General features: G+C 52.6%; 4 protein-coding genes across 4 annotated transcripts; 1 reads left to right on the forward strand and 3 right to left on the reverse strand.

Annotated features, from left to right (window-relative positions):
• Positions 1-5,610: 5,610 nt before the first annotated feature.
• Positions 5,611-6,474, reverse strand: B0T26DRAFT_741040 (ribose 5-phosphate isomerase-like protein; the record flags this gene model as incomplete). Its single annotated transcript, XM_060443915.1, has 1 exon — positions 5,611-6,474. The coding sequence occupies one exon, from the start codon at positions 6,472-6,474 to the stop codon at positions 5,611-5,613; it is 864 nt and encodes a 287-aa protein (XP_060296668.1).
• A 1,097-nt stretch (positions 6,475-7,571) lies between these two features.
• B0T26DRAFT_776940 (major facilitator superfamily domain-containing protein) lies at positions 7,572-10,443 on the reverse strand (the record flags this gene model as incomplete). The annotated part of the gene is made up of 12 exons (XM_060446627.1): positions 9,923-10,443; positions 9,770-9,825; positions 9,671-9,706; positions 9,421-9,575; positions 9,124-9,341; positions 8,872-9,045; positions 8,685-8,791; positions 8,500-8,619; positions 8,298-8,434; positions 8,039-8,218; positions 7,849-7,977; positions 7,572-7,804 (listed from the first exon to the last, which is right to left on the reverse strand). The coding sequence occupies exons 1-12, from the start codon at positions 10,103-10,105 to the stop codon at positions 7,572-7,574; spliced, it is 1,728 nt and encodes a 575-aa protein (XP_060296669.1). The 5' UTR covers positions 10,106-10,443.
• A 1,810-nt stretch (positions 10,444-12,253) lies between these two features.
• On the forward strand, positions 12,254-13,583 carry B0T26DRAFT_646658 (uncharacterized protein; the record flags this gene model as incomplete). The annotated part of the gene is made up of 4 exons (XM_060437831.1): positions 12,254-12,458; positions 12,512-12,853; positions 12,964-13,401; positions 13,426-13,583. 4 exons carry the CDS (start codon positions 12,254-12,256, stop codon positions 13,581-13,583), a joined length of 1,143 nt encoding a protein of 380 aa, XP_060296670.1.
• Positions 13,584-14,339: 756 nt separating this feature from the next.
• Positions 14,340-14,678, reverse strand: B0T26DRAFT_711086 (uncharacterized protein; the record flags this gene model as incomplete). The annotated part of the gene is made up of 1 exon (XM_060442020.1): positions 14,340-14,678. A coding segment is annotated over exon 1 (229 nt), but the record flags the coding sequence as incomplete, so codon positions are not given.
• Between the last annotated feature and the right edge of the window lie 10,289 nt (positions 14,679-24,967).

Consider the following 24,967-nt stretch of genomic DNA (forward strand, 5'->3'; position numbering starts at 1 on the left):
GCGAGAGGAGTTGAAAAATTATGACGACGCGTTTAGCCTCGCAACGCGGGATGTAGGCGGGGACGGACCCAACCGGCGCAACAGGCAGTGATGGCCGGGGCTGCGCCGAACGCTGTAGGGGTCGACGCGAGCGGTCAAGGGCGATAAAAAATAGATGACGGCAGTGACGAGGCGATTCAACACCATGCAACTATCTTTGTGCAGCTCGCTCGGTCGGGAAGAAGGGAGGAGGGGAGGAAGGGGAGGCCAGGAAGGACGGGGGAGCGATGGGGTAAAAAAGGGCTCGGGCGGACTTTGGACCCTCCAGGAAGCGAAGGGCGGCGGCAGCGCTCCTAACAAGAGGCCACAATCGAGCGGGCGGATCGGCTGTGGTGCCGGGGGTTTTAAGGAAGACGTGGGCTAAAGTGGAGAACGCACCTCAGAGGGAAGCAAAGGCAGCCGTGGGCAGGCTCAGGGCAGGGCAGCCACAACCAGCGCCCGCCCCCAGTGCTCAGCGGGGGTAGCAGCGGGCGGGCAGCAGCGTGCCCGCCCATCGACGCCCGGGAACACTGGGCAACTTCACGCGAGACGGCCCCCAGTACCATGGCACAAAAACGGTAAGTATGAGAGGGGGCAACATGGAGACATCACTTCCATTCAAGCTCTAGCTTGCATCTTATATTAAACTGAGCCCAGAGCATCCGGCGAAGAAAGCGACCAAGCCTACAATCGCGGCCGCTAGGCGCCCCCGTCATCGCCGGCGATCGCATATGACGGGAAACACCCAGACCCCGCGCCTGCCTAGGCATGCACGGAAAAGCATCCGTTCCTCAAATATCCGTACATCCTGTACATAGGTAGGGTACATACCTTTACATAGTAGGTAACGAGTACCTTACCTACCACCTATTAATAACATTTGGCATCAGAATGTATTTCGCCAACAAGTAGACGAAGAAGGGCGCCTACCTACCTTCATACTATGCCTTCAATTCGTACTCATGAATAAATAATGACAGGTGAGAGAGAAATAAGGAAATCTGCATGCAATGGCGTGTGCAAAGAAAGCCCTGGCCGACCTTGCAAGGAAATGGCAAGACCGCCTGTCTCCAGGATGCCAAAAAGCATTGCGCTTGCTTTGAAAACACGCCCGCCGTTAACGGCAGTGAGTTGCCTCGACGCCTCAGCCGAAAATGAAAAAGGGAGCCGGCTCGAATCAGCCGCCGACCGCTAAATTCGGACGGACACAAACCGAGTCGTAGTCCAAATGCGCAAAGACATAGACCGTACAGCGCCACCTAAATTGCGCAAGCCTCTTTACCGCAAAGAAACCGACTTAAAACTACCTAGAAGTTGGAGATTCTTGAAAGATTAGGAAGACAAAGAGGACGCACATAGAGCCATCACGACAACCAAGGCCTTTTGGCGTTTTCCTCTCACCAAAAGAAACTACCGCTCGTTGCCAGTCACCTAACCGGGTCGGTCCCCTTCGGTTGCGAGTTTGAGGTGACACTCCAGTTGGGGGTGCTGACCAGCTGCACTCGGTCGGCCTTCTTGTCCGGTCGGGCCCTCCAGGCTGTTTGTCATGCACGCCAGGTGCCGTGTCAGGGGATGAAGCGAGCAGCCTCGGCACACCAAGAGGACGGCTGTGTTGGTGGCGGCCGCCGCGAGCCCCCGTCGGCACCAGCATGGAATCTGTGACTGCTGGGCGCTGTTCCCGCCATTTCATGCCATGCCTTGACCTCGCAGGTCGGCTGGTCGGCATTGAGACCGGAGGTTGGCTCCTTACCCGCTGCGCACGCAGCTGGGAGGACTCAGAGAGACGGGCGGCACACGCCGTTGGCTCGCCAGGTCGCTTCAAAAATGGTAGAGACTACCTACTTACCTACCAAGTCGTTATAGTCAATCCGTACGGTATCCGTACATTCACACGAACCTACTCAGCATGCCAACCTCGTATGAAGGGCATGGAGGGACGGAGGAGGTATGTACCGGTACCTGCCTCTGACCAAGCATCCCGCGCGGCCACCTTGGTGCATCCGGGCCCTTGGGCTGCGGACCTGATTCTTTTGCCGCTGAGGCACAATCGAATGGACTGCTTGCTCTGGCAGCGCCGTCATCCTTTGCTTGGCGCCTCACTGCGCTGCCTCCGTCGGCCAACTTGTCGGTAGTGCGTATGAGAAGAAGGGAATGATAAAGACGAGCCACTGACAAAAATTGCAAGTAAAGGAAATATAATGAAGTTTCCGCGCATACACACTCACTCGCCGGCCCCCCCCCCCCCCCAATATCCACTGCGGTTTCAAGCGACGCACTCGGGCAATGGGGCCCGCGACTGGGGGGGGCTTTAGGGAGGGTGGCTGCGCCGCCCGACCGACCGAGTCCATCTCACCTGTAGGGTACTCCGTACATGTCTCGATGCCGCACTCGGCAGCAGCCATTGGAGAGTGCCCCACATTTCACGAAACAACCCGACCCTCGTGGGACGATTCTCACGGAGTTGCTCAACTGCCACCCCCCCTGGAACCCGGCTTTCCGCCCGCCCCCGACGGCAACGCCCAGGCCTGGCCTGGGCCAGTCTTATCAATCCGACGCTTCAACACTGTATTCGAGCCAAGGCTCTCTCTACTCCGTACTGCACAGCCAATTCTACAAGAGCATCCCTAACTCGAGTTTGGGCGACGCAACAAGGGGATAATAACATGGAAGATGAGAGTTGCCGCCTTTCTTTCTTTGTTCACTCCTCGCGCTAGAGGTGTGGCTGTCCGACAATCTCGGACGGAACCCCCGCAGTAGAATAGCAGGAGCAGCTCGGGTGGGCCGCGAAAAACTCGGGGAAACACACGCAGTCAATGATGGCGACAGCAACGCTTCTCTCGGGCGAAGTGGAGCCGCCGGGTCTGCTAGTGGCAAGCCATTCCATTCCGCAGACTTCACGTAGACCAGGCTAGCTACCATAGCTGTCTGTAGTACCTAGTAGCTCAATCGGTATGACGGTCCATGTCCTCCCAACGCACCTCGTCGTCGGGCCACCCTCTAGGGACCTAGTAGAGCTGCGCCCGACGCCCGTCGCCCGTCGTCGTCGCCCGTCGTCGTCGCCCGTCGTCGCCGCCCCATGTCAACTCACAGGCTAAAATGCCACGCGCTATATTAATGTATGAGGCCGTCTCGCCGGATTTCATTTAGCCCGGCACCTGCGTCGCATGGGCACCTTAACCTTTAACCCCAATACACCTGCTGCCGCGCATCGTATACCGAAGGTACTGAGAAGCGTGGTTGATCCCGCCTCTGAAGCGGCCCTCGGCAGGGAGGGAGGGTGCATGCCCTGGCCGGGCTCTACCGCCGAGTCCCCACCCCCAGTTGAAGAAGCTGGCGGGGCTTTCCATCTCAATCGGCCCCCCCCCACCACCACCTCTGCCCTACCCCTTCTCCCTCACAGGCCTCACATTCGGGCGACCAGAGGGACAAACACCAGTCTTCTTTTCCATCTCAAAGCAGCTGTCAAATTCGCGATCGACAAAGCAAGATCCCCCCCTAGACGCATCTCCTCTTAACTACGGAATACTCTGTGCCTTCCTTGGTAAATAAGGTAAGGTGGGTTGTACTGACTCTGGACACATTCGTAGTACTCTGTACTGTACGGAGTACGTACATCGCCCTTTGGATTCGTCCCCATTTGTTTATTGCATCCGCCGGGCTTCCGGACACAATCCAGGAAAGGATCTCTCAACAAATCCGGGCTTGCCGACCGCCTTCAATCGTGAGTTAAACACGAAGCTCTTTATTAGCTCCCATGACAGCGCCCTACGGCCAGCAGCAGTATACAGTGGACTTAGGTGTCGACTCGCATGTATGGGTTATTAACGCATGCCACAAAATCAGTCGCGGCCTGTCCCAAGTAAGCTGTCGCAAATACAAATGCGCTGTCGTGCTGCGAACGTAAACAAGTCCAAAGAGGCCGGCTCTCGTCTAAGGCGACCCCCCACCCCCGTATTACCTCCCGTCTCAGGACGAAGGGGGTGGTTTCTTTACACTGCATAATATGTTGGGACTGCCTTCGAAAAGAGATAACCAGGGGAAGGAACATTTACACAGTACATACCGAGAGCGATGAAACCACTAAAAAGATCATTCATGGCCATCATGTCCGTGTGTGTAGGACTGCACAAACATCGCCGTGCTCCGTGCTGTTCTTGAAAACCTGCCGCAGCGAGTGACGATGGAGAATGCGGCCAGTCTGAACGGCAGCCCCAACATTCCATCCTCCACCGTGTCATTTGGCGTCAGTGCTGTGTTTCGAAACCACGCTGCAGAACAAGCGTGTCCAAGGGGCAAGTCGAGACCGCCAAGGCCTGCACCTTGCCGCAGCCGCCACGCGCAGCACCTGTCAGACTCAGGCTGTTCACTGTCCGAAAGTAAAAATAGGCGCGGCGACGGCGTCTCTCGGGCTCAGCTCGCTGCTGTCACCTCAGTTAAAAACTGCAACACAAGTAGGCAGCCGAATACTTGACCCTCTAAATGTCTCAATTGGCCTAGTCTCGCATTGGTACGGTAGGGTAGGTATGTACATGTATATACAAGAGACGAGTAAAATTAAGTGTACAGAGAATGTAGAGCATTTTATCAATACTGCAGGCAAGCGCAAGCGGTCTGTCTAGGCCACATCTCAAACTCGGCACCAATTCCCAGTGTTAGAAACCCCACCGAATAGAAAACGGGGGAAAAACGGAGAGGGAGGAGAAAAAGAAAGAAAGAAAAAGGGGTAACAGTCCCATCACGCTCTTTCTAGTGGTATCAATGAAGCCTTCAGCTCCTCGATGCATTGCCGTCCCTCTGATTCCGTATCGCTTATATACGCCCCAAGGGCCTGACTCCGGGTCCATTCATCTTTATTGGTCGCTTTGCGTCAGAAAAACGCCGCAAGCGCTTGTCGTGGGGCCGGGCCGGGTCGGAAATGCGGCGATCCGCGCGCGGCCTCCGTCACTGTCATTACAAGCAGGCCGGCCAGCTTTGTGGCCTGCATGTGCACTTGTAACTCCATCGCTCGGTCAAGGTAGGTGCCTGCATGTTTCTTTCGTCTAACCTGTCAGCCCCGAACCCCGGAAGCGCCAATATACGGCACCATCGCACAACGCCTCTCGCTCGGAGTAACGGTTATCACTAGAGAAAGGGTCCAGAGCAAGCCTCCCTCCCTCCTTACGCATCAACCGTGGGCTAAATCACCCTGCTAGCACACACATCCCTTTTGCCTTGCCATCTAAGCTCTTGATCATCTTGAATCATGCTGGAGGAACTCTTTTGTGAAGGTATAAAGGTTTCCGAGGGGGTTCGGGGTGTTTAGTAAAAGAAACTTCGGCCTGTCGAAACTCGAAGGAGAATTAGCTTGCTTGTTTTTCTACTCGTCCACCTTTTTTAAACTATGCTATCACTTCCCGTCGTAGGTACTGACGGCACTAGGTGCCCCTACCGAGAACTATTTTCCAGGACCCCCCCTCTCTTTTGGGCGCGTTCTTCTTCTCCGGGCCAGGGCATGATTAGCTCGCGCGCAGAGGGGTTGATGTTAAGAACGATAATCAGTATCATGTGATCCACGCGCTGTCGCCTCGTTCTCTTCCGCTATCTACTCCAAGTTCAGCCGATGTCACTTTTCACCTCGACAGTACCATCCGCCATGCCAAAATACGCGGCCACCGGCTTCTGGCCGCCACTTTCAACCTGCAAACCGTTTTTGCCGTAAAACAGGCCGATCTCGGCCACTCCGGGGATCTTGATCAGTCGGTCCGCCAGTGCGTCCACAGCCCAAACGCCATTGTCTCCGTTCCCAGCTTGAATCCCGCTCTCGCTGCTGTCCTTTAGCAGGTGGAGCGGCATGAATGGTGCGTCGATGATCCACAGGCCGTTGTCTGTGACGATGGCGCCGGCCTTGCCGGGGAGCCCCGGGCGGATGCGGGGGTTGTGAGAGCCCATCTGCTTGAGCTCGTCCAAGACCCGCGGGGCAGCCATGGGCAAGACCTCGATGGGGATCCCCTTCTTCCAGTTGGTCCCCAGGCGTGGGGACAGCTTGCGGAAGTCGGCGACGCAGACAAACCTCTTGGCGCTAGTGGCGACGATTTTCTCCTGCCATAGACAGGCGCCACCGCCCTTGATCAGGTTGAGGTCGTCGTCCACCTCGTCGGCCCCGTCAAAGGCCACATCCAGCAGCTGGCCAGCAGGCAGCTTATTGATGAACTGCAGAGTCAGGCCGGCCGCTTCGATAAGTTCCTCGGACTGCGCGCCGGTGGGATAGAATTTCATGTTGGAAGTCACGCCGGGGCCGAGTGCAGCGATGGCCTCGACAACATACACGACAGTGCTGCCGGAGCCGATACCAATTCTCGTATAGCTGGCGACCAGGTGGTCCTTGACGGCCTGGTAGGCGGCGGAACGCTTGGACTCCTCGACCAGCCTCGCCTGCTGCTCAAGCGGAATCGCAGACTCGGACGTGGACATGGCCATGTTGCTCGACTTGGCAAAAATTGCCTTTGGAGAGCGATTGTATGGCAGTGAAATCGCGCACCGGGCGACGATGTCGGAAAGCAGCGGCCTGCGGGTGGGGTGACTGGACCTGGAGTGAATAATCCCACAGTGCAGCAGCTTCGGGCTGCCAAAGCTGCCACGGACAGTGCGGCGTACAAAACGGGGGCCCGCCGCTAACAGCGCCGGGTTAGGTCCGCACGCAATTCTGTTTAGGATTGCCGTGGGGCCCAAGTAAGCCTTTGTCATGTGACGCGGCCAAGACGCACGCATCTCCACAGGCCCAGTCTCCAGGCAATGACGCATTTAACCTGTCCGCTGATAAGGCGGCGTGGCTAGAAATACGGCCAAACAGAAGACGCTTAGGAATGGCTATCTTTTTCCTTTCGTGGTTTAACAAGTTGGCCACGGTACTGATTCAAAACGCTGGCTTGCTAGGTTGACTGGTGTGAAAGGAAAATACGTACAAGCTTACCTTCGGTACTTTAACCGCTGCCTATCACGTGCCTTTGGCTCCCCCTGTATCCCCAATCTGGCAGTCTTGGGCCGCTTAATACTGTGCTTCTTTTTTTCCCTCACTTTCTCTTTAATTCTTCATGTTACGGAATTCTTCAATGTCGTCTATCAGTACGGTTTACTTGCTCGTTATCCGACTTTGTCGATTCAATGGGAATCCCCCCAGTCTCACTTCCAATTAAAATGCCCAGCCCAACATATTACACAACACAGCCCCTTTTCCCTCCCAGATTCTTCGAACACTCACTCAACCATCTCGTTTGTTTTGAAAGTCGAGAAAAGCCAGTCTAGCTTCAGTTCCATCCCAGCACAATGCGCTACCGACAGCTAGCACTACTGCAAGCCCTAGCCACTAGACATATGCAGCTGAAGCGCAACCCACCCCCGCCTTCGCCCCTTCATTCCACCGTCTTTCCGTGCCTCGGTAGAGACCTGGAGACCTGGAGACCATACATCAGACGCCCCCTTTCCACCCCGGCATCTCTCGTCTGCCAACGCCGCCCCTGCCTCTCTCCAAGGTGTGCGCAGACGCAGGTCTGGTACCGCTCGCCGTAGATACAGATTTAGTGCTGGAATCTGAAGTCGAGTCTCTTGTTGCCCTTGTCCTCTGTCGTCGCAAGGTATTCTAGCCGCTCGTCTGTGCTCATTGCATTCCACTTTCTGTCTCTACTCTTGTTCCGTTGGATATAGTAGACCTTCACCAGGAGATACAGAGCTATATTCATGCACGTGATGGCGAGAAGTTGCCGGTTACCTCGCCTGTACAGAGGAGCGTCATCTGCAGAGTGGTCAGCCGCTGAAGTTCTTTCTGGGTTTGTCTTTGGCGTTGCCACGCCGTACCAGATCGGTAGATGTTGGACGAGATGATGCCGCTCGCCTGGACAAACATGTTGTAGCAGGCAGCGGATACGGTGCGAGATCTGACGGTGTTTGAGTTGCGGGAATTCCAGCCGACTTGGATTGGGTGAGCTGCAGCCACAGTTAGCCACCCGGTGACAACAACACTTGGGACTTAAAATCAAACTCTCACCATTCGGGTAGCTGAGGAGTAGGGAGGTGACCGCGAAAAGCACCCATCGGTTTGCCTGCCCCGTATTGGCAACAGACAGGTAGATCAGAAACGGGAGAATCCAGATCTGCCCGGACAACGAGACGAGCGTCAACTCGTTGATAATCTCGGCAAGGTAGGTAATTCCAAGCATGGATATCACTGTATGTTGTCAGGCTTGCTATTATTCGCGGTAAATGGTTTAAGGGGGGGGGGCGGGTGCTGTTGGATTTTCACCCACTGTGAAGCACATTCCAGGGAATTGAAAGTAGATTAGACTGAAAAGTATCGAAGCCCAGCCCTCTTAGAGAGAGGGTAAGATACTGCTGCGGGGGGGTCGCGGGAATCTGGAAGACGAGTCCCAGGATGTACAACGGCCTGGCCAAAATCTATTAGACCGATCCAAGGCAGCCATGTGTGGGGGGGGAAGGGTCTTTTCTTACCAGAGGTCATAGTCCTTGAGGCTTTGCCAGAGTAACCTAGGCGTAATTGGCTCACGGTTATGCATGCCGCTCTTGCTCGGGTCCTCTCGCAAAACACGATTCACAATAATTTTCTCTTCTCTGCGCAACAATAGACATCTTAATTAGTAAGAAAAATTTGAGATGCGCGCAAGTAGGGTACGTACCGTTCATCGAACCAACCCTTTTTCCCCCGGAACCAACTTGCTGTCTGGCATGGCCCAGCAGGCATGAGCAAGAAGGCAAAGATTCCAATGACAAGTGTCAAAAGGCCCTACACGTACAGCCATATATCAGCTCAAACACCAAACTGGGCAACCGAGTGAGGGTCAAGGGACACCGTAATAAATATACCTCGATCAGAAACAGCCATCTCCAGCCTGACTTTCCCTGGACTCCTCTCAAGTGCAGGAGGCCGGCACCAAGGAGAGCCGAGATTATGTCGGCTGTACTCATCGCGGTCCAGAAGAAGCCGAGGCGAAGCGACATCTCATGGTGTTTGTAGAAATACGATAGGTACAGAATTACCTACCCAGCGCAACAAATACCATTAGTAAAAAGTGCAGATTGTCGAGATTGGGTAGCAGGAGCAAACAAGTTCCGTACATCAGGAATAAAGCCGCCCTGGAGGAGGCCCAGAAGCGCTCGGCAGGCCAAAAACGAATCGCGACCAGACAACCAGAACTGGCTGCTCGCCACCAAGCTCCACAGGACCATCTGCGATGGGATCCATCGATCCGGGCCCATCCACTTGGAGACGAGCTGGGACGGCAGCTCGGCGCAGAGAAAAGATAGCTTGAACACGGTGTTCCCGAAGTTGTAGTCTTTAATACCAGTCAGCTATTCTGTAATGGGCTGCTAGGCATATTCCCAGAGTGAGCAACAAGGGGTTTTATCTCATACCGTCTGTTGTCAAGTGGAGGTCAGTCAGGAAGTTGTCTGTCAAGGCCTGCGAAATGTTGGCTCGGTCGAGTTCGAGAGCCATGAACATGATGCAGGCCCACACCATGATTCGAAGGTCGATCTTGCGCACCAAGCGGTGCTCCTCGGCCCAGGTCCTATTGAAGAGTTAGCTCCTCTATTCTCTACCAGACTACCTAGATAGGTCACAACTAATCAGAGACCCCGAGAGAACATTTTCTGCTGGACATACCATCGGGCAAGAGGGTCGAATCTACCGATGTTCTCCCTAACCAGCACTGTTAGCCAATCGAAGTGTTTCTAGAAGGGGTTTCCTGGGATGGAACCTCACCAGTCGACCCGCGGGTGATATTTCTCTGCGGTCTCTGGGTCGTCGAATACGCTGGCCTTTATACCACAGAGTGAGCTTCCTCTCATGAAATAAGCTAAAAACAAAACACAACCAAGGGGAAAAAACTCCCGACCGGGCTGGAAGGAGACTCACCTGGGTTGCAATTGCATCGGGGTCGTAAGATTTGGCACGTTGGAACCAGAACCGCCTTTCTTCAATTGGGGCGCCGAGAGGAGGGATACTGGTGACCGACCTGGTCGACGCATCCGGGTCGAGTTTGTTATCCGAGTCTCCCTCGCCTCTCGAGGCCTTCTCTTTGGTGAGCACGGTAGCCATGGAGATTGCTGGGGCCTCGAATTGGCTCTATGTCGGGGGAACAGCAAAGGGGGGCAGCTGTCCTGTTGAAGGGTTGCGAAATCGCGTCTAAATATCCATACCACGATCGTCCACCTCGAGCTGGAGAGACTCGCCTGAGAACCTGGTCGAGAGGGGTGCCATCACACCCCGGCTATTAGCCCGGAGTTGGGTGCCGGGCAAAAGAACAAGGGGGGTGTTATGGATGGCGAAAGGTGTCCGCATTATCGCGTTTTACATGCGTCGAAGCTCCTCCAATACCGATCAAGAAAAGGTGGCCACTCGAGGCGCAACGCGAGCTGTCCACCCCCAGTGGCCTCTCTGGTGTAATTAATCGGTAGGCACCTTTATTGCCGCGGTATCAGGGATAGGTCTCCATTTGCTCTCTGCTCGTCATCAAGTTCTATAATGACTCTAGCTAAGACCCGGCCAGCAAAACACGATAGTGGCGCTTTTGTAGACTGGCCAGACTGGTCTGGCCCCTGGGTTATCGCTCCTCCTCATCGTGGGAGGGAGCAGTATCTAATTAGGTAGCCACGTAAAATGTTGGGTGGCGGCGATGGCATCGTCAAACACCTCGGGCGAGACCTCGACCCAGGGTGGTGGCAAGGCAAGCTGCATGTCAGATCCCACAATGAAGCCGGCCCGCAAAGACACATTGTGTGCAATGCCCGTGTAGGTACCTAGATTGGCAGTCGTGGAAAATCAAAGCTTCTAGCAACCAGGGAGTTTGTGATCCCAAAGCCACGTCCTCGGGATTTTCATCTAGCATCACGAACATGACCCCACGTCCCCGAGAAAGCGGCCTGTCCTCCCGGTGGGTGTGCAAAATTGGTGAGCTGATTGCCAGTTCTGGCAATCCGGCTAAGCCGTGACGGCGAGATGGCGTGATGATACGTGATTCTGCCTGTCCTGGCGCAACCTTCCAATGGCATTCCTGGACAGCCTAGGTGAGACATTCGATTGGCCAATCCCCCATTTCATAACGCCACATGCCAATGACGACATGCCCAGCTCCCGAAAACTGCTCAGCCAAAACTACCTACCCAATACCGCGTCCTACCCTCTCACCTACCCGATACGGTCCAATCCCTGAATTTCTGTTAGATAGGTACCTAGCGGGGGACTTTCCAGGATCTGAAAGGCTTCAGTATTAATTATCTTACGGCTCGCCATAATTAACTCGAGGTTTTTTGCAGCGGGAGATAGTTTCTTCTGGAATTTCTATTATTTGGGAATCCGATTAGAGGCCGATCTCTTTCCTGGTAACAATCATCAGAGGCTTTTCCTAGCCAGTTTATTTGCTATAATATTTCCTTGTCCCCAGGTACCCACCTACCTAGGCTCTACGCCAACAAAATATTCATAAATGGGACTACAATAGGTCTAGGTCACTTTGCCACCTTGCCGCACCTGGAGCCTGGATTGAGTCTGCCCGTACACTTGCGTGAGTGAGGGTGCTGACAAGACAGGAATCTAGAACCAACATGCATACATAGAATGCAAACGTCCGGACCACCAAGCGTGGGGGCTCGACCATGAGCAGCACCCTCGTGGACGCCACGGTAAGCAGTCAAACATTCGAGCCTTGTCATTGATTGGGTTGGGAGCTCATTATTCTTGATTCCTCTGAGGGTGTGGTCCCACACTCGATGCCACGGCGAGGTAAACGTGTGCGGGGGCGGCCGGCAACCGGCTACTGATATTGCTACCTCTTGCTGCCATGCAAGTATCACGGCATACATGTCAAGAGACTCGTCATCCTCTGTGGCTGAACGTGATTCGGCCATCGGGGAACAGTTTGCCATCGCAGAGGGTCGTGGAGAGGATAAGGTGTTGATCGATGTAACATGATGGCATGCCGAGGTGGAACATGATATCTTGGACGAGTCTCGTTGATTAATCAGTATGCAGACGAGGTAGACTGTTTGGGCCCTTCTATTAAGCGAGTGTGGGGCCGCGGCCGAGTAGGGGGGCCGGCTGGGTGGTCGGTGGTTTGAATATAAAACCCGTAAGGATCTAATGATTGCCCTGACCCCGTTTGAGCTGAGTTCAGGCAGCTTCGGTTCCCACCCATCTCCAACATATCGTATAAGCACCGGAAGCACCGAGCCCACCAACAAAGACATCATGGCTCCCTCAGCAATCGAGAGCGTCTTGCCCGTCAACACAAAGGGGGCTGACCGGACGCCGCTTGTACTCTCTGGCGCCACTGACTCATACGAGTCGTTTGACGTGACTCCGGTCATTGGCCGCGAGTACCCAAAGGCCAAGCTAGTCGAGTGGCTGGATGCTCCCAACTCAGATGAGCTCATCAGGGACCTGGCAATCATAAGTTAGTTTCACACCACGGACTTGTCAAACGGACGAGCTAACCAAAAGAACCAGTCTCGCAGAGGGGCGTTGTCTTTTTCCGCGCGCAGGACGACTTGACGAATGAGCTGCAGAAAAGGTTGATTCTGCGGCTCGGGGAGCTCACTGGGCGCCCCGCCACATCAGGCCTCCATATCCACCCCATCCTCAACTCGGAGCGCGAGCTTGGGGGCAGCGACGTGGAGATCAGCACTATCAGCTCCATCCAGACCAAGCAATTTTATTCGCAGTCGACCCCTAGCGAACTGAGCCCCAAGAAGCAGAACAGCGCTCAGTGGCATAGCGACATTGCTTTCGAGCCGGTACCCGCTGACTACACGTCCCTGCGTCTCGTTGAGCTGCCAACTACCGGGGGAGGTGAGCGCCGCTGCTGGTCATGCATGTCCCGTGCACAGAGAGGCGGCTGGGCCGTAGGAGCAACGTCGATGGAATGTTGCGGACTGACTGACAATGGCTGTGTTGTCTAGACACGCTCTGGGCCTCGGGCTATGAAATATACGACCGCATAAGCGAGCCTTACCAAAGATTTCTCGAATCTCTCACGGCCACCTTTGAGCAGCCGGGTTTTCAGAAAGTTGCCGAGCGCGCCGGGTTCGCTCTCTACGACAAGCCCCGAGGCGCCCCCGAGAATGTAGGCACGGAGCTGAGGGCCATCCATCCCGTGGTTCGCACCAACCCCGTCACCGGCTGGAAGAGTATCTTTCCTGTTGGGGGCCATGTCAAACACATCAACGGCCTCACCAAAGAGGAGAGCTCAAAGCTCCTAAATTGGTTTTTGGGTCTCGTGTACAAGAATCATGATCTGCAGGTGCGGTTCAAGTGGAAAAACCCGAACGACATTGGTGAGCAGCAACTCCACTATCTAACTAGAAGCCGATTGCACTCTTCATCCCCTGCCTCTTACTGTTGCTGACAATACGCCTCTTCAGCAATCTGGGACAATCGCTCCGTCTTTCATACCGCTACATTTGATTACCTAGAGGGTGGATATGGCGATCGGTTTGGCAACCGGGTTGTCGGGCTAGGAGAAAAACCGTTCTTCGATGTAAATAGCTCTTCGAGAAGATCCACAATTAATAATAGTTAAACTGAGATTTTATGTTATATTTCGTCTGCTTCAATAAGACCTGCTTAGTTTAATAAGACTTACCTTGAGTGTTGCAGTGCGCGATGTGAGGTGGAAATATATTACAAACTACTCGACTGTTTGGGTCGTCTGTCTGTAAGGGAGCACCGGCTCCACAGAATGCTGGGGTAGGTAACTATGAAGATAGAACAAAGGGCAAGCTCCTATTGCACGGGTAATTGTTACGATCCTGGTTCAAAAGTGCAGAGGGCGTTGCCCGCCTTCTGTGGATTGGCTGGAACAGCAATTAAGGTGGGGGGCTCTCGCTTGAGGGTGCATCCAATAAGGAAGTGCTCAGTGGGGCCATTGCCGAGACCCACTGAGCGCACTAAGCGGGGAGCTCAGTAGGATCAGTGCCGAGACCCACTGAGCGCACTGAGCGGGGAGCTCAGTAGGGATCAGTGCGTCTAGGACTGAGCACGACTGAGCATGTGAGTCAGGAACTCTGATTGGTCCTTCTTAAATAGATATATACGACGACCGTAGCCACGGTCCTAGATAGTTCTTGCTTGGTTCTTCAAGCAAGCAATACACATTCACTGCACTCATACACTTTGAGTGGCATTCCGATTTGACTGTATTACCCGTGCGGAAGGAGCTTGCCCTTTGTTCTATCTTCATAATTACCAACCCCAGCATTCTGTGGAGCCCGTGCTCCCTTACAGACAGACGACCCTAACAGTCGAGTGGTTTGTAATAGTAATACAGTCAAATTAGAATGCCACTCAAAGTGTATGAGTACAGTGAATGTGTATTGCTTGCTTGAAGAACCAAGCAAGAGCTATCTAAGACTGTGGGTACGGTCATCGTATATATCTAACTGTGTAACCAATTAGGTCGTTGCTCTGTTGCTCCCTGGCAGAGCTACAGAGCGTTGCTTCGTTGCTCCCTGGCAGAGCTACGGAGCAACCCCGTAGAGTCAACCAAACCGTTGCTCCGTACCCCACCGCACAGAGCAAATGCGGGTCCCTGCCCCACATGTCTGTCTCGTCATCCCTATTGGCCAGCCCCACTTTCAGAGCTATGACTAGCCCAAAATGGGCGCGGTTCATCACATCAGGGCACTAAGGCAACTATACGTAGCCTGTATCACGTCAGTAGCCGACTACGGCGTCCAACTATGGTGGAAAGGCTATAAAGACAGCCAAGGCCACTACCACCAACAGCAGCTAGTCCAAAAATACCAACGGTTACAGAACCTAGCGGTAAAACAGATGCTGGGAGCGTTCAGAAACTCTTCCTACAAGGCCTATGTCAGAAAAAAGGGGGGGTTCTAGAAGGTGCTGGAATTATGGATTTGTCACTATCAGAAAGAAGGGAGATTCTAGAAGGTGCTAGAATCATGAATTTGTCACTATTAGCCACAGACGCGCAATAACCTCGCCACCTGGCCATGGCTATAAGAAATGCTTTCTGGCAGAGCCAGAGAGCCTAGAAACAGGGCAATACAATTAAGCAATTACAACCCGATCAATTCCACAAGATCCAGTGTGCAGTGTTTCTGACAGCCTACAAGGCCTTAAAAGTAGAAGCAGCTATCCTACCGCCACAAATTCGATTCGAAAAGGCTTGTATCAACTATAGACTACGAATACTACTATTTCAAGAAAGTCACCTTATAAAACAAGCCATCTACAAGGAAGTAAGAGACGAGCTACAAGAAGGGGATGACTATGGCCTACTGCCAAGCATACAACCCACCACATAGCTATTTACACTCGTCATAAGGCTGGATAAACTAGTTACAACAAGCTGGAATATTGAGAAACCCTTAGCGCACTGGGTAAAACCGTGGGAGCAGAAGATCCAAGCAAAATCACTATTAACGAGGGTGGAAAAAAATAAGCCAAAAAGACCACCTACAACTACTACAGAGCCCCAAAACAACCATGGCGCCCACTGCAAAGGCTACTACGGTAGTATTCTACACAGACGGGTCACAAGGCTTTATAGAGGGCGGAATCACTAACTCAGCCGGCGTATGCCGACTGAGCGCGAACTTAGCACCTATAGTGGCCAGATCGTAGAATCTGAGCTCAACCATCGAAGTGGCAGACGCAGAGGTCATCGGGATTATTAAAGCCCTAGAAGAGGCCCAAAGAATTACCACTACTACGGCTACTACGTCTACTACCACGTCAACCATCTTCTATATCTTCGTGGATAGCTAGGCGGCAATCCAGGGGTTAGAAGGCTACACATACTGTGAGGGCCTGGTCCTCCAGGCCTCCCAGACGCTCTGACTAATCAGACGCCAGTTGGGTGGATCCACCCGACCAGCCAGAGCCCCACCTTGAGACGCCCTGGAAGAATCTCGCGAGGGGAGGCTTTTGAGCTTCTTTTCCCTTTTCCCTTTAGTTTAGAATCTTCGTCTATAGCGCCCAATAGAGGAGTTCCGCCCTCATTCCAAGCCGGCCGTGACACATACCATGCAAAAAGGGCCCAAAGGCTAGTTAGGCTACTAGTCCAAAAAGGCCACAAAGTCGAAGTCCACTGGTGCCCTAGCCATGTTGGAGTTGTTGGTAACGGGATAGTGGACCAATTAGCTAAGGCCGGCTGTCACGAATCCCTGTGGATTCCCTGTGGTTATGCACAAAGATGGGGCATGCACTTTTGGCGCGAGCCAATCAGGAGCGTTCCAGGATTCCGAGCTCTGGAGCTCGGGGACGCGGGACAGGTCCGGCCGGGCGGTGACCCGGATGTTACGATCCTGGTTCAAAGGTGCAGAGGGCGTTGCCCGCCCGCTGCGGATTGGCTGGAACGGCACTTAGGGTAGGGCTCTCGCTAAGAGAAGGTGCATCCAATTAGGGAGTGCTCAGTGGGGCCATTGCCAAGGTGCACTGAGCATGGCTGAGCTCAGTAGGATCAGTGCCGAGACCCACTGAGCGCACTGAGCAGGGAGCTCAGTGGGGATCAGTGCGTCTAGGACTGAGCACGACTGAGCATGTAAGGCAGGAACTCTGATTGGTTGCTCATAGTTCTATATAGGAGCTGGCAGCACGCTCTCTCGGGAGAACGGTTCTGCAGCTATCAATGCATCTGGTTAAGCATACATTGGTTGTGTGTTGAAAGCCTGTCTTTCGCAATCTGTGCACGATACTCCTTGTCTCCTGTCATCTCCTACCTGCCGTCCAGACCCCCACAATCCTAGGCCGGGCCTAGCTCCGTGGACCTGTTGTCCAGATTGTAACACCGGACGCGGGACCACGGGACAACGGAACCACTGTTATTGGTTACGTAGATAGATATATACGACGATCGTGTCCACGGTCTTAGATAGTTCTTGCTTGGTTCCTCAAGCAAGCAATACACATTCACTGCACTCATACACTTTGGGTGGCATTCCGATTTGACTGTATTACTCGTGCGATAGGAGCTTGTCCTTTGTTCTATCTTCATAATTACCAACCCCAGCATTCTGTGGAGCCCGTGCTCCCTTACAGACAGACAAACCTAACAGTCGAGTGGTTTGTAATAGTTGTACGTGGCTTTCAAAGGTAAGTTGGATTTTCTGGCCACTGCAAAACGAGTCTACCCAGCTAAACAGGCTTTCTGGTAGGCCACGGTTCTTTAGTACAGTTATCAGCTGTAGTTTGGATACGTGGTCAAACGCTCCCTTCACATCTAGGAAAATTGTAGCGGTTACAGTTGTTTTTTTCTTTGTTTCTGTTGTTGTATGTGATGTAGTAGTAGTAAGACCGTGTCTATTGCAGACCTTTGTTTCCGGCTACCTAACTGTGTGGGGTTCAGCAGGTTAGAGCCATTGTTGGCTAGGTAGCTCAGTCTTCTTGCGTAGATCTTTTCTAGGGTTTTACTCAAACAGTTGAGTAAAGTTATAAACCTATAGGCCTTTGGTATAGTATAGTCTCTCTTTTGGGGTTTAGGTAGTATAATTCCAACGCCTTGCTTCCAGGAGTCTGGATGGGTTGCACAGTTGAAGAGAGATTTGTATATTTGGTTAAATAACGTTGGTATGGCTTTGTAGGCCTGTTGTAGTAGCTCGAAGTTCAATCTGTCTGGGCCCGGTGCTTTAGTAGGGTTTGAGCTGAATATTGCTCTTTCCACACCTATTGCCTCTAGTTCTGGCCATTCCCATTTTGGATTTTGCTTAGGCTGGGTAACAGGCTGGGCAGTGGGCTAGGTGACAGGCTCTGGGAATAAGGTAGTTGTGAAGGCCTTGCACTTCTCTTCAACGGTATTGGCTTGTTTCTTCACGCCCTTTTCCACGTAGTTAATAGTGGGTATTTTGGTATTATTTGTAGCCTTCGTATATCTTAGAGCCTTGAACGCTTCTTTTCCCTCTGCCCTAGTCAGGAACTTTTGCCAGTGTGTTGTTTTTGCAGCTCTTATATGTGATGAACCGCGCCCGTCCTGGGCTAGTCATAGTTCTGAAAGTGGGGCCGGCCAGTAGGAATGACGAGACAGGCATGCGGGGCAGGGACCCGCATTTGCTCTGTGGAGCGGGGCACGGAGCAACGGTTTTATTGGCTCTACGGAGTTGCTCCATAGTTCTGCCTAAGAGCAACAGAGCGATGCTCTGTAGCTCTGACTGAGAGCAACAGAGCAACAACCTAATTGGGCCGCTCTAGATAGATATATACGACGACCGTAGCCACGGTCTTAGATAGTTCTTGCTTGGTTCTTCAAGCAAGCAATACACATTCGCTGCACTCATACACTTTGAGTGGCATTCCGATTTGACTGTATTACCCGTGCGATAGGAGCTTGCCCTTTGTTCTATCTTCATAATTACCAACCCCAGCATTCTGTGGAGCCCGTGCTCCCTTACAGACAGACGACCCTAACAGTCGAGTGGTTTGTAATATTATAGCATTGAAGTACGTATTCCGGGCCGTTTTATAGGTTTGTTCCTGGTTAGGGTCTTTTTTATAGTTTCCTTGGGCATGATGCAAGCTCTTTCGTAGAGTTGTAAAGTCGTTAGTGTCACGAACTCCCCTGGGACTGGGCGCAGCGCGCTCTAGTGGGGCACCGGGATCGGGAGCGGGGTAGTGGGGCCCCAGGCCACCACACGCTAGCGGGCCCGAGGGCATACGGGGAGCAGTTCGGGCCTGGCCCAAACTGGGGAAACATCACCTGCGGGCCTGCCCTCATTGGCCAGTCATAGATAGATATATACGACGACCGTGGCACCGGTCTTTGATAGTTCTTGCTTGGTTCCTCAAGCAAGCAATGCACATTCACTGCACTCATATACTTTGAGTGGCATTCCGATTTAACTGTATTACCCGTGCGATAGGAGCTTGCCCTTTGTTCTATCTTCATGATTACCAACCCCAGCATTCTGTGGAGCCCGTGCTCCCTTACAGACAGACGACCCTAACAGTCAAGTGGTTTGTAATAGTTAGACCACCAAGGTTTTGATCTTCCAGTAATCTTAAGCTTTGGAATTTCCTGGTTTGCAGCCTCTGTGATTACTGCACTAAGTGTATCAGCTACAATATTCCAATCTCTCTCTTGTATAGCAGTCTGGACTGCTTTTGCGGCTTCTTCTTCATTGGTTTTCAACTTTGTAGTAAATATATCCCAATCAGCCCTTTTGTAGTTGTTAGACGGTAAGAGATTGCCTGTACTAGTGTGTTTGCTAGTGGTCTTTGTTGACTTTGGCCAGCCTTGGAAGCTTATAGTTTCGTGGTCAGATCCTGTGGATTCGGCATAGTCCCAATTATTCCAGGTAATCGATTTAAAGGGTGTAGTGAAGGCTAGGTCAATAACTGAGGCCGTTATAAGGTTAGCCCCATGGTATGTGCCTCCCTTTTCCTTTATTACTCTAGGATCTACTAGGATATCCCCCTTCTGTATCTGTAGCCAGTCTACTAGTATAGTAGCTTTCGTAGCCTTTGTGGAGTCGTGTTACGATCCTGGTTCAAAGGTGCAGAGGGCGCTGCCCGCCTTCTGTGGATTGGCTGGAACAGCATTTAAGGTGGGGGGCTCTCGCTCAAGGGTGCATCCAATGAGGGAGTGCTCAGTGGGGCCGTTGCCGAGACCCACTAAGCGCACTAAGCGGGGAGCTCAGTAGGATCAGTGCCGAGACCCACTGAGCGCACTGAGCGGAGAGCTCAGTAGGGATCAGTGCGTCTAGGACTGAGCACAACTGAGCATGTGAGTCAGGAACTCTGATTGGTCCTCCTTAGATAGATATATACGACGACCGTAGCCACGGTCCTAGATAGTTCTTGCTTGGTTCTTCAAGCAAGCAATACACATTCACTGCACTCATACACTTTGAGTGGCATTCCGATTTGACTGTATTACCCGCGCGATAGGAGCTTGCCCTTTGTTCTATCTTCATAATTACCAACCCCAGCATTCTGCGGAGCCCGTGCTCCCTTACAGACAAGACGACCCTAACAGTCGAGTGGTTTGTAATAAGTCGGCCTCCCCGTTCCACCATGGGTTGTGTAGGTTGAAGTCCCCTACTATTAGGTAGGATTTTCTTAGCTCGTAGTACTGTAGTGCCATTTCTACCGTTGTATGCCTTAAGGCTTCCGCTTGTGGCTGGTTGGGTAGTGGGTCTAGCCGTTGTCTTTCGTTATAGACGTTGAAGATATAGAAGCTTTCTAGCCCAAATACCTCGATTACTTGAATATTGAGATCAGTGGCTATATCGTATCTTGGTGTGAATTCTAGCTCACTGTTTTTTCTACAGTAGGCTATTATTCGAGGTCTGTGGCTTTTTTCCAACGTTGTTTCTGGTAGAATAGTGTGGAAAGTTAGGTGGTTTATTGCGTAGTATCCATCTTCCTTATTTCTAGGATAGTGCGGTTCTTGTAATAGCACTATAGTGGTGTTCCTTTCGAATGCTTGTATTACAAATCAATCGACTGTTAAGGTCGTCTGTCTGTAAGGGAGCACGGGCTCCACAGGACGCTGGGGCTGGTAATTATGAAGATAGAACAAAGGGCAAGCTCCTACCGCACGGGTAATACAGCCAAATCGGGATGCCACTCAAAGTGTATGAGTGCAGTGAATGTGTATTGCTTGCTTGAGGAACCAAGCAAGAACTATCTAAGACCGGCGCCACGGTCGTCGTATATATCTATCTTTGGCTTGCCAATGAGGGCAGGCCCAAACTGCTCCCGTATGTCCTCGGGCCCGCTAGCGTGTGGTGTCCTGGGGCCCCACTACCCTGCTCCCAATCCCGGTGCCCCACTAGGGCGCGCTGCGCCCAGTGCCAGGGGAGTTTGTGACAGCTTGTTGTAAGACAGTATGGTGAGCTCCGCTCTGTCTATTCACGTTGTGTTGTAGTACTGATATAGGTATTTTACTACCTTCAGGCTTTTTCATCTGCTGAGCTCTCTATTGCGAATACTATAGAGCCTGTAGCCTGTCCTTCTTTTGGTTGGACTAGCCACCTTCGATGGCCCCGGATGTCCATGTCGTTAGACTCTCAGCATTCGTGTTTGAACTGCTTGAATTCGTTGTCTTGTAGGTAGGTTGGAACGTTATGGGCTACTAGTTTCTTCCAAGTAGTAGGCTTTTTCTCGTCTACTATAGGGCAGTGTTTCACTACCTCAGTCCACTGGTCTTCAGAATCCAAGAAGGCCTCTGGGGTGTTGTTTTTTGTGGTTGTTACTACTACGTTACCCTTTTCTATCAGGTGTACTCGGGCAACTGCGTTATATTGTAGTGCCTCGTTGAACTGGTCCCTTATTGTCTTTGGGACCAGTTTGTTTCCTTCGTTGAAGTGGTTATCAGCTAGTTCAAAGACTACTTTATTAGCGTTCAGCTCTTTTGTCTTCGCCTTCGTGTCACGAACTCCCGCGGCACCGGGAGCGGGGTAGTGGGGCCTCAGGCTACTACACGCTAGCGGGCCCGAGAGCATGCAGGAAGCAGTTCGGGCCTGGCTGTAAGAGAAGGCAGGTACGCCTGATCAAGGTGGTCACGATGGAGGGAACAAGAGGGCGAGCAATGACTGGCATTGGTAAAAGACTTCAACCTGGCCCTCGCAAAGGAAGGTAGGCGAGGGCCACTATTTATATACATAGTTGGGTGGCTCAATCTGGCGGGTGCCTGGGCCGGGTGTTTGGGGCCAGCTGGTCGCCTGGGCCGGGCCAGCTGTTTGTGGCCAGCTGGTGGCGCCTGGGCCGGACCGGGCGTTTGGGGTGCTCTTTCCTTACACTGGCCCGAACTGGGGCAGCTCTGTCTCCGGGCCTGGCCCGAGCGGAGGAGGTGTTGCCTCCGGGCCTGCTCTCATTGGCCAGTCATAGATAGATATATACGACGACCGTGGCACCGGTCTTAGATAGTTCTTGCTTGGTTCTTCAAGCAAGCAATACACATTCACTGCACTCATATACTTTAAGTGGCATTCCGATTTGGCTGTATTACCCGTGCGATAGGAGCTTGCCTTTTGTTCTATCTTCATAATTACCAACCCCAGCATCCTGTGGAGCCCGTGCTCCCTTACAGACAGACGACCCTAACAGTCGAGTGGTTTGTAATACTTCGCCTTTGTCTTTGTCTTTGTCTTTGTAGTGGTTTTGGCTTTGGCCGTAGTTGTATAGCCAGGTTTTAAGCTAGCTGCCAATGCTTGTGCATAGGTAGGTGTTACGATCCTGGTTCAAAGGTGCAGAGGGCGCTGCCCGCCTTCTGTGGATTGGCTGGAACAGCATTTAAGGTGGGGGGCTCTCGCTCGAGGGTGCATCCAATGAGGGAGTGCTCAGTGGGGCCATTGCCGAGACCCACTGAGCGCACTAAGCGGGGAGCTCAGTAGGATCAGTGCCGAGACCCACTGAGCGCACTGAGCGGAGAGCTCAGTAGGGATCAGTGCGTCTAGGACTGAGCACGACTGAGCATGTGAGTCAGGAACTCTGATTGGTCCTCCTTAGATAGATATATACGACGACCGTAGCCACGGTCTTAAATAGTTCTTGCTTGGTTCTTCAAGCAAGCAATACACATTCACTGCACTCATACACTTTGAGTGGCATTCCGATTTGACTGTATTACCCGTGCGATAGGAGCTTGCCCTTTGTTCTATCTTTATAATTACCAACCCCAGCATTCTGTGGAGCCCGTGCTCCCTTACAGACAGACGACCCTAACAGTCGAGTGGTTTGTAATAGTAGGTTTCTAGCCCTGGTTTTGGCCTTGGCCTTGGTTATACTTGTTCACGGCGTTTTGGAGGTTCTGTACTTCTCTATGAAAGCTGTTCTGCAGTGTGTTAGCTTGTTTTACCAAGGATAGTGCAGCTTGTAGGAGGCTTACTACTGCTCCCTGTGTTTCTGGCTGTACTAGTTGTACAGATTCAATAGACTTGGCTGGTTGGCCCTCTGGCTTCAAGGGCACCCTACTAGTTACAGTAGTGGTTTTTGTGTATATTGTGCTAGGGGAGGAGGGGGGGGTAGGCGTGTGGCCAGAGGTCACCTCCTGGGGCTGTTTCCAACGCTTGTTAGCGCCCCAGGGCTAGAGCCTGTACTACCATCTTCTACAATCACATTGTTTTCAGAAGACGTAGTATGTTGAATATTTGGTCAGTTGCCACCTCCTTTCGGATTGAGCCCACTAGCCTTATTACCATTGAGGCCAGAACGCCCGGGGCTAGCACTTCCTTCTATAGTGCCTCCGGGACTGATCTGGCTAGGCCGCCCGTCTTCTGAGGTACTGTGTGTTGTAGGTTGTTCACTAGCTTTGGGCCGTACCAGTGTTCGGCTTGCTGCAACTATAGCAACTGCTACGGTTGTGTTTGTAGCCTGTAGTTCCTTGATTGTGTGGGGGCTTGCAGTACGCCTAGATTTAGGTGTCATTAGCCATGTAGCCTCTGTAGTAGTAGCTTTGGTGGGCGTTGTTGAACCCATTGTTGGTTGTTGTTGATTGGCTTGTTGATTGGTTGGCTTGTTGATTGGTTGAAAGGTTTGTTGTGGGGCTTCGGAGTGGGGCTTAGAAGTGGATCTCCTGTAGGTCAGATGGATTGGATGGGAGCGAAAATCGCGTCGCGTTCCGCTAGCGCCTTCGTACTTTCACCTCCTCCTGCGCACGCGCAACAAGTTGCGCGCGGTGGTGGTTGGTGTCAACAGATAAAGCTTTTCCAGCGCTTTCGAGCGCAGTAGCTTGCAGCTATTTTTGGCCCATATTGGTGGAGTTTCTTTGCAGCATTTTTACCTACCACAGGGCCATATATACCCACTTAGTCAGGCCCAGCTAGAAGAGCTAGCTCTCTATATCCAAGAGAACCTCGCTAACGGCCGAATCGTGGAAAGTAGTAGCCCAGCCGGAGCTCCTATTATCTTCGTCCCTAAGAAGGATGGAACTATGCGCTTGTGCGTAGACTACCGGGGCCTGAATAAGATCACTATTAAGAACCGATACCCGCTACCGCTAATTAGTGATCTTATGGACCGCCTCACTGGCGCCCGGTTTTTTACCAAGCTTGACCTTAGAGACGCCTACCACCAGATCCGAGTCCGCCAGACCGATCAGTGGAAAACGGCTTCCAAGACCCGCTACAGCCAGTTCGAATATACCGTTATGCCATTTGGCCTAACCAACGCACCGGCCACCTTCCAGGCGTATATTAACCGGGCTTTAGCCGGCCTAGTAGACGTGTTTTGTATCGTGTACCTCGACGATATCCTTATCTACTCCGCTACCCGCGAGGAACATACCTACCACGTCCTGGAGGCCCTTAACCGCCTTGAGCAGGCTCAGCTCTTCGCCAAACGATCGAAATGCTCCCTTTACCAGGACCAAGTCGAGTTTCTGGGCTTCATTGTTAGCCACCAAGGCATATCGATGGACCCAGAGCGAGTTAAAGCAATCCAGGAATGGCCTATACCCCAGTCAACTAGAGAAATACAAGTCTTCCTTGGATTCGCCAACTTCTACCGCCGGTTAATCCAGGGGTACTCTAGGATCACGGCCCCTATTACCGCCCTACTAAAAGGAGAGGCAGCCAACCCCTTCCAGTGGCCACCAGAGGCCAACGCCGCCTTCGAACAGCTTAGATCGGCCTTTAGCCAAGCAGGCTTCCTAACCCACTGGGACCAGAGCCGCCCAACCAACCCGAGTCGAAACGGATGCTAGTAATAAGGCGATCTCGGGGATCCTCTCGCAGCTAGTCGACTCCCAGTGGCACCCCGTAGCCTACTGGTCGAGGAAACTCACCGACGCCGAACTCCGGTGGGCTACCGGCCAAAAGGAGCTTATCGCTATTATCGAATCCCTCGAACACTGGGGCCACTACCTAGGCGGTATCGACCAGATGTTCCTAGTCCTTACCGATCACAAGGCACTCAAAGGGGTAATCGCAGCCCCGGCTCGAGACCTTAAGGGTCGCCTAGCTAGATGGGTATACCGCTTATCCCCCTTCGACTTCGATATCGAAC

The sequence above is a fragment of the Lasiosphaeria miniovina genome (assembly GCF_030549165.1).
Source record: "Lasiosphaeria miniovina strain SMH2392-1A chromosome Unknown B0T26scaffold_4, whole genome shotgun sequence".
Classification (NCBI taxonomy): Eukaryota; Fungi; Ascomycota; class Sordariomycetes; order Sordariales; family Lasiosphaeriaceae; genus Lasiosphaeria; species Lasiosphaeria miniovina.